This window comes from Colias philodice, chromosome 24 (assembly GCF_061535455.1).
Source record: "Colias philodice isolate Cphi_HAF_F1 chromosome 24, ilColPhil1 Martin Lab GWU primary, whole genome shotgun sequence".
Taxonomy (NCBI): Eukaryota; Metazoa; Arthropoda; class Insecta; order Lepidoptera; family Pieridae; genus Colias; species Colias philodice.
Genome location: NC_143109.1, coordinates 1,687,663 through 1,707,037, shown reverse-complemented (window position 1 = coordinate 1,707,037; position 19,375 = coordinate 1,687,663). Strand labels below are relative to the sequence as shown.

The following is a 19,375-nucleotide window of genomic DNA, read 5'->3' as shown; positions in this document are numbered from 1 at the left end:
CTATAGTAATTCCTTCCCTTATGCTGTATCTGTCCACCGTAGACCGTATTCCACGCTTCAAAGAGAAATCGTTTCGGTAATGTTAAGAGATCATGAGAGTAGTTAATGTATGGATACATATTACATATCTCTACACTGCACTGCATCCTTGGCCAAGCTATCAGCCCTATCATTTCCGTGGATATATAAATTGAAATGATTGAAATATTTTTAAAACTAATGCCAACACTATTTACATATTTATTATTGTGCGCTGGTAATATTAGAGTATTGACTTTTTAATAAGATTGGCAGCACCACCATACCCATCAATTCTGTCATCACGAATACAAAATACAAATTTGAAATTACAATCATAACCTGGAATTCGAAAGAAGAGATTTGGTTTTAACCAAGTCTCATTTAGAGCAATTAAAAAGGATTGTGCTTATTTATTATGTGAATTAGATCTGACTTTTTAGGTATCACGCTTCTGCAGTTCCACTGTATTATTTTGGAATCCATGATTACTAAATAAACTATCAATTACTTTATGTAAAGTGGCAACGTTGGACGGTTTCAGGGTGTTATTTTTCAATAGAGTGTTGATAAGTAAAGTAATTATATCCATTATCTGGGAAGTTTCAGATTCATTAGGGGCTACTTGATAACCGCAGCCATTTTCAGGCGTAGGAATCTGAGCTTCCCTAATAATAGCATTATGAGCATTTTTATCAAAACCCTTATTAGTCTTAGGAGGCAATTTTGGTTTTAAAAAATAAGTCTTTTTGTAGGATGAATTTGAACTATTTACATTCAATCTATTTGTGGTTGAATAAGCAGATGAAGACATTAATACATCCCCATAAGACTTTGATACATTTGGGTAAAGTTTACTTGCTTCCCCGTAAGATATATTTTTTTCAGACATACTTATTTTAATATCCTTTTGGCGTTTAAATTCTGGACAGATTTTATTAGTTGCGAAATGGAAGCCTGAACATAACAAACATGATGCACAATCTTCTTCGACTGTACAAGTGTCGCCAGAATGATCTTGACCACACTTATAACATCTGGGTTTGGAACGACATATATTTTTAGTATGACCATATCTACAGCATTGAAAACATTGGATGGTAGGGAAAATGTAAAGATTAACTGGCAGAGAGTTATAACAGGCATACACACGTTCAGGAAGAACTTGACCGTCAAATGTAAGAACAACAGATTGTGTTGGTCTCCAAGATATGGAACCATCAATAATAACCTTATAATTGATCCTTCTAACTTTTATAATTTTTCCACAGCCAGCTGGAGTTGAAATATTTTCTATTATTTCCTCTTGGGACCATTCAGAAGGTATTCCTTTAACAATACCAATGCGACTTATGTTATATGTTGGTATTTTTGCACTTAGCTTATTTAATTCTAAATTTTTATTTTTAATAAAATCATTAGCATCCTTTGGTGTTGAAAATGCTACAATACAACGATTTCTCCCTATTTTTTTAACACTACCAGATACTATATTTTTAATATTGTTATTTTTTAAAAATCGACCAAAAGTAATGGGATGCAATGTTGTTCCATCGCCAGGTGTTGACTCTGTACGCTGAACATGAACAATATAAGGGAAGGAGTCAGTAGATAGGTATTCTGAACGTAAATTTGGTAAAGCCGATTGTTCATTCATATTATTATTATCATTCTTATAGGATTCATTAAAAGTAACATCAGAATTGGACTTTTTATTAGGCTCAGTGCTATCACTGTCCTGTTTCCTTAGCCTGCGTTTTTTAGGAGTGCTTTCCACCCAACTATTTTTTAATGCAAAATCGTTTTCACATTCTATACTTGGAACCGTAATATAACTAGCTACTTCAGGACCAAGTTGGAAACTTGGTCCTGAAGCTATAGGGTCGGGAGGATCGTTCATCGATCAGCCCGCCAAAAATTAAGTGCAAAAATTTTTTTACATACTATAAATCAGAATAAAATAGACTTACCAATAAAAAACTACTAACTACACTAATTTACAAGTTTATATATAGGAAACAAAAGATATATACAAAGCCAAACTCAATTGAACATTAATTTAAATTTTTTTTCAAATTAAATTTCAAAAATTACACCCGGCTCGTTCGAAGATTCCCGCGCTTTTCTGCCACAAACTTATCTGACCCGGTGGCAAAAACTGGAACTACGTGCCGCCATTTTGAAATGTCACATTTTCACAGACTTTTCATACGGAATATTTTGTTTATATAAAAGAAAGCGACATCAGTGACCAGTGCAAACTTAGCACCCCATCAATGGAATTTTGGGTCGAAAATGACCTTGATCGTTAGGTCCCCGTTAGGTCCTTTAAGGTCCCACAATTTTTTCGTTAGGTCCCCTTTAGTTTTTTTTTAAATAATTTTTTTAAATTTTAGGTATAAAAAAAAATGCACTTTAGCACCCCATCCATAGAATTTTGGGTCAAAAATGACCTCAATCGATAGGTCTCCGTTAGGTCCTATAAGGTCCCACAATTTTTTCGTTAGGTCCCCTTTAGTTTTTTTTTAAATAATTTTTTTTTAATTTTAGGTATAAAAAAGTTACACTTTAGCACCCCATCCATAGCAAAATTGGCAAATTTTATCAAAATCGTATTCTTTACCGTTAGGTCCGTATGGGCTCATCATTGAAATTGTTGAATTATTTATTTTATTAAAATTATAAAATAATAAAAACCTGCGCATGCGCCTTAGAGCATTAAGGCATGCGCACATCATACATAAACAGCGCGAAATTTAAAATGGTATCGTTTCATTTATTAAATAAATCTATTGTTCTGAGAGTGCTTATTTATTAAAAACCTACTTTTCAACCTAGAATTAAAATAACCTGGTATTAGTGTCAATCTATGGTGTCAATATATTTTTTGTAGCGGCCACAGGGCCACACTACGGTCGAGGTATATATTCGGAAAGAATAACATGCAACAAATCATTAATTTGATTCGGGATGACCTTCGCGTGGACACTCGAGGGGGCGGTATTCCAGTGGAACTGCAAGTGATGGCAGTTATTCGATATTGGGGCCGGCATGAGGTAGATGTGACTTGTGCTCTAGTTTTGGATATATACAATAGAAAAGCCTGTATAACGATCTATTACATTACAGATCCAAGAAGATTGTGCTGACATTCACAGAATGAGTCAACAGACACTTTCCCGTTTGTCCCGAAATGTTGCTATTGCGTTAGCTTCTAAAAGTTCGCGTTATATTAATATGCCGTCGAACTCAACCGAGGAAGCCAAAGCAATTAGGAAATTTGAGGCCATAATATGCGGGATGAAGCGTATCATTGGTGCAATAGATTGCACTCATATTAAGATACGCAAAGTGAGTGGAGAGGCTGGACAGTACTATGTTAATAGGAAGGGACATTACTCCATTAACACTCAAGTATGAACATTGTACAATAACATTTTAGTTTGATCATAGTGTATTTAAAGTAATAAATTTTCATTGTTATGTGTGCTATTATGTGTTTCTAATTTATAATAATATTGATGACAATAATTACAGGTAGTATGTGACTCTGACCTTAAAATCTGCGATATTGTGTGTCACTGGAGAGGAAGTACACATGATTCCCGCATATATAGAGAAAGCTCAATAAAGCGGAGGTTTGAGGAGAATGAATTTCATGGGAAGCTGATTGGAGATAGCGGGTATCCTTGTACTTCGCATCTTCTAACACCAATATTAAGACCAAGGACACAGGCAGAAGAAAGGTACAACCTGAGTCACATACGAACGAGGAATACTGTAGAGCGTTGCTTTGGGGTGTGGAAGCAAAGATTCCGCATACTCAACGAAACAATGCGAGGGTCTCTGCAAGTGATCAAGACCACTATTGTTGCTTGTGCAGTTTTGCACAATTTAGCAATACTCTTTAATGAGTCTATTTTAAATCAAGGTATTTGTGCAAACTAATATGTAAACAAAGTATATTTAATAATGCCAATACATAAAAAATAAGCATATTTTAATTCTTTATTTTGTATTTTTCTAGATCCTTCAGGCCTTGAAAATCAATTATTAATCGATCCAACTATCCCTGATAATATAGAAGATGAAGACGAAAATATAAACAGGGCCATTTATATTGAAACTTATTTTAATCAATAAAAACCATATTTTATTATTTTTCAAAATTTATTTTTTTTAAATATTCCTCCTCTAATGCAAGTATTTGGAGCTTCTTCTCGTGAAGCTCCCTCTCTTGTTCTATTCTTAATAGGTGAAGCTCCCTCTCTTGCTCTATTCTTAATAGATGCAACTCTTGTTGTTGCTTCATTAATTCCTCCCTGCTTTTTTTTGCAAGGAGGAATAATTGATGCTCGTAATTGGAATTTGATTTCCCACTGTAAAAATAACATAAACATTAAACATTATTTCACATAAATCACAGCTGAACAATAAGCACAGGAAATTTCATGAAATTCTATTTTCAACATTACATACTTACGTTTTTTTTGGTTTAGCTTTGAAAATATGATGTGTAGGATTTATACGTGGCAATTCAGTGGAGAAATTTGGCAATTCAGGCTAAAAATAAAAAAATAATAATTATTTTAAAATAATATAAATTTTATTTATAATACTGATATTTTTGTATAACATAACTGATAAAAATATTATACAAATTATTATATAATATGATTACCTATGCATGTGCAGTGCTTTCATCATTTTCATTCAATTTCAATGTATCATCAGCAGACTCCTTAGTAACTTCCTATAAATATATAAAATATAATTACTCAATCTCACAATAAAAAACTATATATGCATAGCGCTATTATCCCTTAATGGATATTCCAAATTAAGGAATAATAGCAGTAGAAAATGTAAAAAATATAAACCTGTTGGCCATGTGTTGCATCGCTATCGAAAGGATTGTTATCAACCACAAACTCATTAGGAAGAGCTGCTATAAGCTCTTGATCTTCAGGCGGAGGACTTGGTGGCGGAGGTCCCCCGCCTGTCATGTTTCTTGCCGTTCTAAATTTGTGTTCCGAAGCCTTAGCTTTCTTCAAATTCCTCCACTGATTTTGTATTTGGCTTAAGTCCCTTTTATGGAGTGAAATGATATTATAACTGAAATATAAATACAATAATAATGTTATTACACTGTAACAATTTATTAAATACAAGAAACTGTTAGAATAAGTAAAACTAAAATAACCAAGACAAAACATCTTCCCATGCAAGTTTTTTTGCTGTATTTGTATTAGTCGACGTATCCTTATTCTCTAATATAATATGTGCTCGCTCGAGCACTAATTATTTGGTAAAACTGTACATTATAGGGCGTGGAATTTGGGGGTAGTGGGGGGTGGAGAGAGGGGGGGTGGGTACTAGGAACTTCCCCTGTAAAGGGGGGGGCGCGAAAATTAATAGTTTTCGAGATATTTACAAATTAAGTTTTGGTCCGCCTAAAGCAAAGGGGGCGCAAAGTAAGGACTTAGAAAATTTTTCATCTAAAGTGAAAATTGTATAGGAATCATAAAATACATAATTTTTATTCAAAACGCTAAAATAAGCATGTTTTATAAAAAAAACTTTTTCTCTAAAATATAAAATGGCCGAGATATTCGCCCTCAAAGGTTGATGATAAAACCTAACCTAACCCTTTCCCTATCTCCTCATGTCTTTTTTATATTGTCTCAGACACTGCCTTAGCTCCGGCGCTACGGGAAGTGCAGCCCTTCCGCCCTTGCGTGACAAAGCACGGTCGCCCGTACTCCACTTCGCAGCTTCAGCTTATTGGTCGCCTTCGGCGACCAGCCTCAGCCGCTCCGCTCCGCACGGCTCCCGAGCTTTGTCACGGCGGGCGAGGGCTGCTCTCCCTCCGCGCCTCCGGCTTTTTACATACACTCTAGGGGTAGGGCAGACAAGACCACGTGGAATTCGGGGTTGACAGCTTCGGTTCTGTGGCAAGTCTTATGATAATGCAATGCTTATTTTAGCGTAACGTTTTTTAGCTAGATTCGGACTTTCGCAGCTTAATATTGAATACATAATATTCCATCATTGAAAAAATTTACATTTTACAATCCGTCATGTATCTTGGTAATTATCAAGTTTAGAGAAAAGTTGCCCCAACAAAACTTGCTTTTATTAGCGTAATCTTTACGATAAAACAATAATAAATAGGTGTTATAATGATACCAACTCCATCAAAAATTTTCTAAGTCCTGCGACCCCTTTGCTTTAGGTATTTTTTTCCAGTTCCACATTGATCTGAAGCAATTAATATTAATTATTACTTTACAATAATAGTTTTCAATACTAGTAATATTGCATTAGCTCTTTGATTTGAAATATGACAGATTTAATGTAATAGACATTAGTATGACCTGTAGTTTTTTTTTTGTTTGAGTGGGAATCGCCCTAAAGTCGCTTCTGGCACTCGCCGGCCGCTGCCGCGGCACTGAACTGCCGCACGTATTATAGGTTTTTTGTGGGGGGAGGAGGGCACACGTAGGTATTTGATTTTTTTTTGCGCGTCGACGGAGCCCCGCTTCGCGGGGCTCCTATTTCTGTGTAGTTTTTTTTTAAAGAAACCTAACCTAACCTAACCTAACGGCTAACCTAACCTAAACTAGATTTTTTTTGCGCGTCGACGGAGCCCCGCTTCGCGGGGCTCCTATTTCTGTGTAGTTTTTTTTTTTTTAAGAAACCTAACCTAACCTAACCTAACGGCTAACCTAACCTAACTTGATTTTTTTTTGCGCGTCGACGGAGCCCCGCTTCGCGGGGCTCCTATTTCTGTGTAGTTTTTTTTTAAGAAACCTAACCTAACCTAATAGACCGGGAGATACTAACACAAAATTTCGAGTCATTTGTAACAGGATGGCGGTTCTACAGGGTTCTTAGTACGCAATGACATAAAGAAAAATGATGGTGTGAACGCTGGTGCCGGCGGCTTAGTCGCGTGGGCGTTAGTCGAACTCGTCGGAAAATAGCGAAAGTCAAACGATTTGTAACAGTATGGCACTTATTTTTCCTGGAAGTTTGAGGATCAAAGAATATAAATACAAAATTTCAAAGATCTAGGTGTTGGAAATCTTCACTTATATAAATTAATACTAAATTAATTTTTCAAGTATGACAGCACTTTTTCCCCCTACTAGAAGTATGGCAAATATAATAATGGTCACATTTTATCAAATACTCTCCAAAAATCCAAATGCAATACTGGTACAAAAAGTTTGGCGAAATAAATTTTTTTTGCAGATTTTCGGCGGTATGGCGACCATTTGGAATCGTCCGAAAAGTATGGCATGGCGATTTTCGTAAATGGCTGCACGACGATGGTTACCAGTGCAAAAGTTAGCCTGGTACAAATGGTTGAATAATTGTTTTATTTAAATCAACATATTCGCGTCAGTATGGCGGGCTGTAAGTCACACCGGAAAAGTATGGCATGACACTACCGCCTACTTCTTTTTTATGGGCTATCGGTAAATACTAAAATTTTTTTGTTACAAATCGTTTGACTTTCGCTATTTTTCCGACGAGTTCGGCTAACGCCCACGAGACTAAACCACCGATACCAGCGATCACACCATCATTTTTCTTTTTATCATTGCGTTCTAAGACCCCTGTAGAACCACCATCCTGTTACAAATGACTCGAAATTTTGTGTCAGTATCTCCCGGTCTATAACCTAAAGGCTAACCTAACCTAAACCTAACCTAACGAATTGAGGGTGAATATCTCCGCCATTTTTGATTTTAGAGAAAAGTTGTTCCTATAAAACATGCTTATATTAGCGTTATCTTTACGATAAAACAATAATAAATAGGTGTTAAAATGACACCAACTCCATCAAAAGTCCTGCGCCCCCTTTGCTTTAGTCCAACCCAACTAGCTTTAGTGTTAAAAGGTTATCTAGTAATCCGAATAATCGGACGATTAAATTATTTTATTCATCCGGTAATCGGACGACTAATTTATTTTATTCATCCGTTTAGCGGACGACTAGACACTTCGATTAATATTTTTGTTAAATTATAAATTGCGAATATTAATAATTTTATTTTATTTAATCTATTTTACAAAAACTATACTTAATAATAATTATTTTTAATGTTGTTGTTAAAAAATATACAAATTTCATAAATAAAATTTAAATTATAATATTTTTTTTGTTAGATAGAAATGTTTTACCTGAAATGAAACGCGTTTGACAATCGCTGTAGGTCAATTTGACACTGTCATAACAGTAAGTTCGCGTTTCAAAGATAAAATGGAGTAAAATTTTCCGATTTTCAAAAATTCGTGACTCAAAAACAAAAAGTTTTCGCGCTGTGAAATTTCAGATTTAGGTTCCATAGGACAATAGCTAACCACAAAAAAAATTACGACTCTCAACTCCACGCCCTATAATGTACAGTTTAGCCAATTATTTTCGAAGCACTTTCTAAAGAGCAATATATATTTATTAATAAGCATTAAAACATGTAAGGAAATAAGTACATTCTATTAGATTTCTTGTGTACATTACGTACCTTATCCTCCTCACTCCAATTCGTCGAACGAGAACGTTTATTGATCATTGAACTCATTTTAAATTAAAACTGAATTTGAATTTATCAAAAATCTCAAATCTGTACAAATGTTTGAAATTTGAAAGTTATCAATATCCTGTCAGTTAAACCGTTAAACGTCATACAAAATAAAGTCTACCATTCATATTTGTCAAAAAGTACATTTTTAGTCAAGTTTTACGTGAATAGCGGGTTTTATTTCGATAATGTTACTAGAAAAAAATACATATATTGACGTAACTTAGTTGAGAGACTGCTGAGATAGGTTTATATGTACCTAAGATTATTTTAATCATTGTTTAAGGAGTTGAGAGTTATTTAACTGAGAGGTGTTTATGCAACAGATCAGTCAGTTTTTATAAGTAAGGCTGGTAATTTTTTACGACATCACATTAGAAACCTCAAAAATAGCAGTACTTCTCCACTATTTAATGGATGTTATTATACATATAAACCTTCCTCTTGAATCACTCTATCTATTAAAAGAAACTGCATCAAAATCCGTTGCGTAGTTTCAAAGATTTAAGCGTACAAAGGGACATAGGGACAGAGAAAGCGACTTTGTTTTATACTATGTATAATATAATAATGATAGTGATAGCACAGTATTACAATATTATTTCCTACAGTAAGGAAACGCCTTTGATGTCGCGCGATGCCGCCGCCAGCGTAGGTACTTACGCTGCCACACGAAAATACGCTAGGGTTGCAACAAATGGGAAATAAAACAATTGTGATTATTAATATTATGATGAAATCATTTATTCATATGTACATTCAAAATAATTGCGATTATTAAATCTGATGTAATCATTTGTTCATAAATATATAATTACAGATATTGCACTGCTAAATATTATTTACGTGGACACTTTATTTTTGGATGTTCTTAATTGTATATTATACCATTTAAGAAGTAATGCATTCGCATTGGGATGTACAATCTGATTAGAAAATAATGAGGACAACATATACATAGCTTTGATTTTAATTCAACAGATACAATTATTAATACAATCTTTCTGAAATATTGTTTCCTTCTGGGATTTCAATGTAGATTTACATCCGTAAACGGAACAGTTTTTGCGCGCCATAATAGAATATGTAAGTACCTATGTATAATAAAATTATTACACAAAAAATACGACTGCGTCGTCCTTTCGCGATAGTTAATGCAAACTCAGCGTGATTGCATTAAGCGGCCCGCGTCGCCCGACCCCCCGCCAGTTCCCCTCCGTTTCTCTGCACAAGTACATTCGTCGCCATACTGTAGGAAATATGGTGATACTGTGGTGATAGTCCGGCTAACGAAAGATAAGACTGGAAAAGGCGGCAAATTCAAAAAATCATCATATTAAGGTAACCTAATGGTAACTTAGGTTATAGTTGGAAATAAAGTTTTGATACTTTAATTTATTATTACGAGCTTTGTTTTTTTGAGAGATTAACAACCTCTACAAACTCTTCATCTATATAATATTATATACAGGGTGTCCCAAAAAGTAGTGATGAACGAAAGCTGGGAGGTAGAAGACCAAGAGGGCTATCCGAATCACCCCCATGTGTGTTATGCGATTTTTCGTATTTTCGGAGTTATTACATTTTTTTCAATTTTTCATCTATCGCCGAGTACGATGAGATTTTTATTTATGGTAACGTGAATTATTGCGCTAGATGCTTGATTTTTTTTGTGTGCTAAGCTGAAAGATAGGCCAATTCAGTATGGTAACATTTACTATCGTTAGATCTTCGAATGGAATCTATACATATAATAAAATCGTAGGAAAGTCAAAACTGTACATTGAATATTTTTTTAAAAGAATACATAATCCATGATCTATAATCGATATAGAAGCCAAAAATATAGTTATTAGAATTTTTGTCTGTTTGTCTGTTTGTCTGTTTGTCTGTTTGTCTGTATGTTTGTCCGAGCTAATCTCGAAAAGTACTGCATAGATTGACTTCAAATTTTGCATGAATATTACTAACAGGTCGTGTGAGGTTTTTTTAAACATATTATCATGCTATCACCTCCGGGAGAGGAGCTGTGAACCTTTACTTTTCTTACGTATTCCGTGAACTACGACAGCGTACAATCTAAAGACTCATGTTTAAATGTTGTTTTTGAGTAAGCCATGCTATTATCTAGCTTTACACTATAAAAACTACGTCATTTACGTAATTTGGGCAGAGAAACTGTTTAATGAATCTTAGTACTATAAAGACAAATTTGAAACAGCGCCATCTATGAGATTTCGTAAAAATCAAATCAATTTACATGTTAACACTACTGAACACAATGTTAAAAATTAATAATTTAAATATAATTATGTTATTTATTTATTTAACTCTTTAACCCATAATAAATCTTCCCTTCCCTATAAGGTGCGCTTATATAATTCGTGTGAATATACTACATTTTTAAAAGTGAGGGTAGATGTATATTATTTTAAGTCAAACTAGACACCATTACAGTTAATCTAATATTGATTGTGTTCATTGGTTACATTTTTAAAAATCTTCGTGTTTTAATAATTCGATCACGAGGCGGGACTCTAATACAAAAAGGTTAGTTCGTTGATAATTATTATTCCTTCATCATTTACATGTTGTTAGTAAAAATATACTTTGACTGTTAATACTTTTGTTCAGTATTTATCTGTATGATTATTGCTTGGTAATTAATATATTTTCATGTCGTATACCTAATTATAAACATAAGTGTGATGTGAAACTAGCTGGATTTATTTTTACACACTCACAGTCTTATATTTTGTGTTAATGTTAAAATAGTATTAATAGTGTAAATCATAATATTTTTTCAAAGTTAAAAATATTTCCTTTTTTCTGATGGTGTTGCCATCGAATTAAACCGCGCTGTCGTTTCGTTCACAAAAAGTCATGTTATTAGGACCGAATATGTAGCCGCCTCAACTTACGGAAACGAGAGTAACCTGCGTTGTCTGTTAGTTATTATATAGTCGAATTTAACGTTACATGGAAATTGGAATCTAAATATATGTATACCTACTTATATTAAATCTGTAGAGGTCAATTCTGCACATGAAATATATTTCCTAAATAACTATCACGAGGTGATTAGAGATCGACATCGACGTCAAAAATGTTTGTCCGTCTGTCTGTCTGTATAACCGTTATAGAAACAAAAACTACTCGACGGATTTAAACGAAACTTGGTACAATTATTTTTCATATTCGTGAGCAGAGCAGCAACTCCATTTTTAAGCTTTCGTCGCGTGTGCGTTCTTAATGCGTGTATCTTAATGGTTAAAGCTACACAGAAATCAAGTATGAAAGAAATGTTCTCCATATTATATAAAAAATATCTCCCGACATCATAAATGTCTATCTTTTATGGTTGAGCTTAGGAGTTCAAAGCTTTCTGATTATATTTGTCTACTAGCTGTCCCCGCGACTTCGTTCGCGTGGAATAGTGACTATGGGACCTTATGACCATGGGCTCAGGGTGGGGTAACAATAAAAAATCATTTTTATTTTCATGCTCCCACTCCCGCGCCCACTCGCACTCCCACGCCATATGCCACGTTCAGTCCCAATCCCACGCCCACGCCCACTCCCCTTCACAATTAGTATCTACCAGATCAAAGCCAGGGTAAGCGCCCCACCCAGCCCCACCGTGGCTACGCCCATGCTGAATTACTACTTAACATACAATTATTGAGTAAATACGTACTACCATACTGTACTGTTGTACTACCATAAATAATTAAAAGAATTGTTATTAAAATTTCTTACTAAACTGAGCTAAAAAACTTACGTACCAAATTATTAAAGAAAATCAAGAAATGAAATGCCTAACCTATACCAAATAGTTACTACATATTGTAATTAAAAATTATGATTAGTATATAATATCGAAAATCAAAAAAGAAATGCCTAACTAATTCTACGTAAAATTTCTTTTAAATTATGTCATATTATTTTTTAGGAACCAGGGGGGGGGGAGAGGAGCAAATTCTATTTCCTTCCTTTCTTAAACGGATGTTTTTAATAATCTATGGTGTAGCCAGTAGCCACTGATCAGCTTAATCGATACTCAGTTTTTATCAAATCCAGAAACAAATCCAAATTAGATCTTTCCTGTCTCACGCACGTAACTAAAGGCTGAAGAGAGAGAGAGCACGTAACTAAACCGTTTAGACGAAGAAAAGTGTATAGAAAAAGGAATAAATAATTTCATAAACTTCCCGACGATCTTTAAAAATAAATTATAACTTTCATTTTTTTCATTCCCACTTTTACCCCTATGTAGGTATAATAAGTGGATGAACCAATTTTGATACACTTTATCTAAGAACCAGCGTCGGAAAATATTCTGCCTAACAAAAAAAACCGCATCTAATTCGGTTTACCTGTTAGCCAGCTACGGTGCCATAGACAGACACACACACACACAGAAATACATAGCGGTCAAACACATAACACCAGTCTTTTTGCGTCGGGGGTTAAAAATATAATACGACATAATTTAAAGGACATTTTATGTGGAAAATTTACCTATACACCAGGGTAGATAATTTTTGAAACAAAAAAAAATCGCAGTAGGGTGAAACCCATTAGAAAAGGATATGATAAAAATGTAAGGAAAAATAAATTACGGTCAATCGGAGTTCGGGAAGTGGGAGGGGCTTTTAAGAGAAAAAAATGGTTTCTCTCGATTTCTCGATAATAATAACACCTGCTAATTTTTTTCTACATATTTTAATTGTACAGACATCACTTTTCCACAATTTTATTATATGTATTGATGATGATGATTGAGATTATAACACTCTTAGTCCGTTTTAATTTTTATTCACCCGCATCAGTGCCACCTAAAAAATCTTTATATATCGAAATTCGAGCAAAGTTAAGAAAATGAGAAATAAAAGTTCTCAAGGATCGTTAGAGATAAGAGGCTTACTATTGACCGAAAACAACATGTGTTATGCCGAACCTGAAACCGCTTCACAACGAGAATTGCGGCTCACAGCTGACCGCGAACGGCATGTACTATCCTGTGAGACCGAAACCTTCACTGAGGGTATATATAACGTCTCACAGCTGATCGCAAATGGCATATTGTACTATCCCGTGAGAATGAAACCCTCACTGAGAGGGAATTACGTCTCACAGCTGATCACGATCGTCATATTTTATCTCGAGAATTCTGAAACTTTTACTCAATATGAAGACCGTTTGACAAATAATAGGGTGCACCATAATATTATTCGATCTCTCGAAGATGAACATGAGCATAAGCAATGACTAGAGTAGGGACGCGAATATTACCATTATTTGAGACAAGAACGATTAATAAGTTTGTTTAATGAAAGATTAAGAATTGAAACTATTGGTCTCTTTAAACGGACGAATAGCGAGAGGCCCGTCTTATTGCAGACAGATTTCGACATAGTCTTAATGACTTAGAGGTAAACATAGAAGATCAATCTACAAATTCGGTGGTGTGGTCCGACAAAATAATATAAAAGTGGGTTTGCTTATAACCTCACAATTGATTACAGATCATCTTCTGTATAGGCGATATTAACGTAGTATGTTCTTTTTGTAATGCTTTAAAGTGGAGTAAGGAGTCGGCTTTCGTTTGAAGATACGACGGAACCTTTGAAATCACTACTTTTAAGTTTTAGAGGAACATGTGCAATCTAAACAGTTCTTAGACAATATTAGCTCTTATAGTATTGCGTTTTAAATGATCCTTTGGTGCTCAACAATTATTAGATGCTCCTTTCATTCTTACTTTTAAGATACAAGGTCAAGTTTATCATTTGATAGGATCCCTTTTGCCTGAAGGCCAACCTAAGTTTCTTTAAATATATTTTGTATTCGACTACGACGAATAATCGAATACAAGAAATCAATATTTCTCGAATTTAAAACTGAACTCATTTCACAATTTTAGAACATGTTAATTCATCAGGTTAATCCGTATATATGCGTTTTAAATCAACATTAGAAGCTTTTCCTCAAGATGGTGATATTAATATAAAATTGGTATAAATGCCGATAGACGGAAGTCTATCAGCACTCAGGAATTCCCTGAGCGTGTTATAACGCCCAGGCCGCAGTATTACAATTTTTCCTACAGTAGGGCGACGAATGTATTTTCGCATAGCAACGGAGGGGAACTCGTGGGGGGTAAAGTGACGCGGGCCACGTACCACAAACATGTTTAGTTTGTGGTACCAAGCGCGAAAGAAAGTCATCGTGTTTTTAGTAAAGTTACTATGTAAACTAACGTAATTTATTACTTAGGTACATATTCTATAATGGTGCGCTCAAACTGTTAATCTACATTTAATTTAGATTATTATTTTAATTACTAAGAAATGTAGAATTTAAATCACATTCATTCATGTTTTCCTCAGATATTCGATGTCTATGATTTTCGATGATTTTAAGATTTTCTTATCAGAGTATTCAATTTTAATGTAGTTAAATTTTATAAGAGACAATTAAGAACATTCAAAAATAAAGTGTCACGTATTTTTTTTAAACGACGAATGACGAAAAACGACCGAATCGCGGACGAAGTCGCGGGCAACAGCTAGTAAAAAAAATAATTAAATGCCAAGAAAGATAAAATTACCCAGTATGTTCATAACTTCAAGGGCCCATAAAAAAATAAAATCACATAAAAAAGGTTTTCCATTTGGCTTTTAAAAACTTGCTCTATCGATCAGGTAGCTACCCTAAAAATTTCATTTTATTATTCTGAAGGCTTCAATCGAAAAATTGAAATCTAAATGTGGTAAGTGCAAAATTTTTAGTAACATGATGATCATTAAAACCAATAAATAGGTGTTTAAAAATGATTTTTTTTTTAAATAGCCCCGCTGTTGCTCAATGCAAGTGCGACATCACCGTAAAAAGTTGTCTTTTTAATGTCTGAATGCTCTTTTATCATTTTTAATGGTTTCTTCTGCTACTATGAATTTCCGGGTTATTTCGTCCAAATTGTGGCAGTCTCTCGTCTTTGTAGTATCCCCACGGAAAAAATTCAATAGGGTTTATGTCCGGAGACCGTGGAGGCCAGGCTAAAGGGCAAAAATACCCTGAAAGATGGATTGGTCGTTGCAGCCTGCGCATGCGCCGGTGACGCCTGCTTTAAAGCCTGGCCTCCACGGTCCCTCGACCTAAACCCCATTGATTTGTTTCAATGGGGATACTAAAAAGACTTCGGCTACTTGAGAGAATGCCTCAATTTGGACGAAATAACCCGGAAATTCATAGTAGCAGAAGAAACCATTAAAAATGATAAAAAAGCATTCAGACATTTAAAAGACAACTTTTTACGGTGATGTCGCACTTGCACTGAGCAACAGCGGGGCTATTTAAAAAAATTCTGGTAATTAAACACCTATTTATTGGTTTTAATGATCATCACGTTAATAAAAATTTTGCACTTACCACATTTAGATTTCAATTTTTCGATTGAAGCCTTCAGAATAATAAAATGAAATTTTTAGGGTAGCTACCTGATCGATAGAGCAAGTTTTTAAAAGCCAAATGGAAAACCTTTTTTATGTGATTTTATTTTTTTATGGGCCCTTGAAGTTATGAACATACTGGGTAATTTTATCTTTCTTGGCATTTAATTCTTTTTTTTATTCCATTCGAAGATCTAACGATAGTAAATGTTACCATACTGAATTGGCCTATCTTTCAGCTTAGCACACAAAAAAAAATCAAGCATCTAGCGCAATAATTCACGTCACCATAAATAAAAATCTCATCGTACTCGGCGATAGATGAAAAATTGAAAAAAATGTAATAACTCCGAAAATACGAAAAATCGCATAACACACATGGGGGTGATTCGGATAGCCCTCTAAGTCCTCTACCTCCCAGCTTCAGTATATCACTACTTTTTGGGACACCCTGTATATGTAATCTGGTACAGTTATCTGATACAGATAAAAAAAAGAACAGCTAGTGAAAGTAATAAAAAACATAATAAAATACAATTAAATTTTGTTTAATCAATATAATCATATTAAATCTAAAAGCCGCGTTCAGCCGCGAATAAAGAATAAGAATCACTATCATTATCTCTGACATCATTAACTCTTCCATTTCTGCAGTTATTCCATCTTGTTTTTTTTGTACTGCTCTTCAACATGAATAACATGGTTCGGTCATAGAAGAAATCTCGTTGAGATACTGATTTTGTGTCTTTAAACATTTTGAACGGACAGATCGTTCAATTTTATATTGTTGCTTTAATAGTTTATAACTGGATTACTGGTATCATCCATGCAAAATAATAATAATAATATTAAACAAATCATATAATGTGCAATGCAATCAAGATGAAAAGTATCAAAATATCAAGTCACACTGTGTGTTTTTCCTTGAAAACTACATCTCTTTCAAATTGTTTCTTTTTAAATTTATTAATCATAGTTTAAAGTTTTCGTCATGTTTTCAACTCAGTTTTCAATTATTAGAAATCACTAAAATCCTAAGCTAAAATCGCAGAAAATAAAATCACTTTGACAAGCTTTGACACATCAACAACTCAGGTTTTAATGACAGTTAACTGTTAAGTGTTGCCAAATAAATTTTCGAAATAAAAAGCCAGTCTCATCTTTCGAACCAGACGTGACTAGTATAGATTTATTTATTGATTTAATAAATGAAACGATACCAATTTAAATTTCGCGCTGTTTATGTATGATGTGCGCATGTCTTAATGCTCTAAGGCGCATGCGCAGGTTTCAATTATTTTATAACTAGTGCCCCGGCTTCGCCCGTGGTACATATTTAGTATCCTATATCCTTCTCCTGGCTCTAAACTACCTCCCTGCCAATTTTCAGCTAAATCGGTTCAGCCGTTCTTGAGTTATAAGTGGAGTAACTAACACGACTTTCTTATAAATATATAGATTTTAATAAAATAAATAATTTAACAATTTCAATGATGGACCTATACGGACCTAACGGTAAAGAATACGATTTTGATAAAATTCGCCAATTTTGATATGGATGAGGTGCTAAAGTGTAATTTTTTTATACCCAAAATTAAAAAAAAAATATTTAAAAAAAAACTAAAGGGGACCTAACGAAAAAATTGTGGGACCTTATAGGACCTAACGAAGACCTATAGATTAAGGTCATTTTTGACCCAAAATTCTATGGATGGGGTGCTAAAGTGTAATTTTTTTATACCTAAAATTTAAAAAATTATTTAAAAAAAAACTAAAGGGGACCTAACGAAAAAATTGGTGGACCTTAAAGGACCTAACGGGGACCTAACGATCAAGGTCATTTTCGACCCAAAATTCCATAGATGGGGTGCTAAGTTTGCACTGGTACAGTCACGAGCAATAATATATGCCTAGGGGGCGATGTGCAAAAATATCTGTCACTAGAACAAATTCAATAATATCAGTCTGCCCGTATACAGCAAAAATATCTGACATTATTAGGCAGCATAATAAAGTGGCATCAAAATTATATGACGAAAATGTAGAGCAAATAATTGTGACAACCTCTCGAAGCATAAATATGTGACGTCACCTAGGAGGCAATAATATCTGACACAATTTTATATTTCTGTATTGTAAAATATAATTGATTCCTCACAAAAAGCATAAATATGTGACACTAGCTTTCCGCCCGCGGCTTCGCCTGCGTTTTCACAGAAATACCGCATAGTTCCCGTTCACGGCATACATATGTGACATCACCTAGGTGGCAATAATATCTGACACAATTTCATATTTCTGTATTTTGCATCGATTCCTCACAAAAAGCATAAATATGTGACATCAACTACGAAGCAATAATATATGACACAATTTCATATTTTGCATCGATTCCTCACACAAAGCATAAATATGTGACACCAACTAGGTGGCAATAATATCTGACACAATTTCATATTTCTGTATTTTGCATCGATTCCTCACACGAAGCATAAATATGTGACACCAACTAGGTGGCAATAATATCTGACACAATTTCATATTTCTGTATTTTGCATCGGCTCCTAACAAAAAGCATAAATATGTGACATCAACTAGGAAGCAATAATATCTGACACAATTTCATATTTCTGTATTTTGCTTCGATTCCTCACACAAAGCATAAATATGTGACATCAACTAGGAAGCAATAATATCTGACACAATTTTATTTTCAATTTAATATTGAATTAATCTTCTTCTTATATATAAAAATGAATCGCAAAATGTGTTGGTAAGCGCATAACTTGAGAACGGCTGAACCAATTTCGATAATTCTTTTTTTATTATATTCCTTGAAGTACGAGGATGGTTTTTATGTAGAGAAAACGTAAATATGTACCACGGGTGAAGCCGGGGCGGACCGCTAGTATAAAATAAATAAATTTTATTTTAACTACGTTGTTTTAAAACATGATTACCATATTAATTAATATGTGCCGTCGTTGTATACTACATATTGTATGTCTAGATATTATATCCTACTAGCTTAACACCCGCGGCTTCGCCCGCGTTTTCAAAGAAAAACACGCATAGTTTCCGTTCCTGTGGGATTTCCAGGATAAAAGCTCTCATAAGCGTTAATCCAAGTTACCTTCTATGTGTTTGCCAAATTCCATTGTTTTGTCTTTTATTTGTGTGAAAGAGTAACAAACATCCTTACATGATACGAACTTTCGCATTTATAATATTAGAAGGATATCATATCATGACAAAATTAAAGTATTCATTTACTCATATGAATACCCACTTGGGTAGATCTATTTTATTTGA

At 34.2% G+C, this 19,375-nt stretch overlaps 1 protein-coding gene and 1 long non-coding RNA gene across 2 annotated transcripts; both read right to left on the bottom strand.

Annotated features, from left to right (window-relative positions):
* Nucleotides 1–327: 327 nt before the first annotated feature.
* Nucleotides 328–2,147, bottom strand: LOC149477625 (uncharacterized). The gene has a single exon (XM_089710393.1). It carries the CDS (start codon nucleotides 1,916–1,918, stop codon nucleotides 458–460), a length of 1,461 nt encoding a protein of 486 aa, XP_089566519.1. The 5' UTR covers nucleotides 1,919–2,147; the 3' UTR covers nucleotides 328–457.
* Nucleotides 2,148–16,595: 14,448 nt separating this feature from the next.
* LOC149477624 (uncharacterized) lies at nucleotides 16,596–17,941 on the bottom strand. The gene is made up of 2 exons (XR_016317554.1): nucleotides 17,128–17,941; nucleotides 16,596–16,877 (listed from the first exon to the last, which is right to left on the bottom strand). It is a non-coding gene; the product is annotated as an uncharacterized LOC149477624 (long non-coding RNA).
* Between the last annotated feature and the right edge of the window lie 1,434 nt (nucleotides 17,942–19,375).

Bases quoted from the DNA above. Each gene is read 5' to 3' on its own strand.
- LOC149477625 (XM_089710393.1), bottom strand. From the start codon at position 1,918: ATGAACGATCCTCCCGACCCTATAGCTTCAGGACCAAGTTTCCAACTT.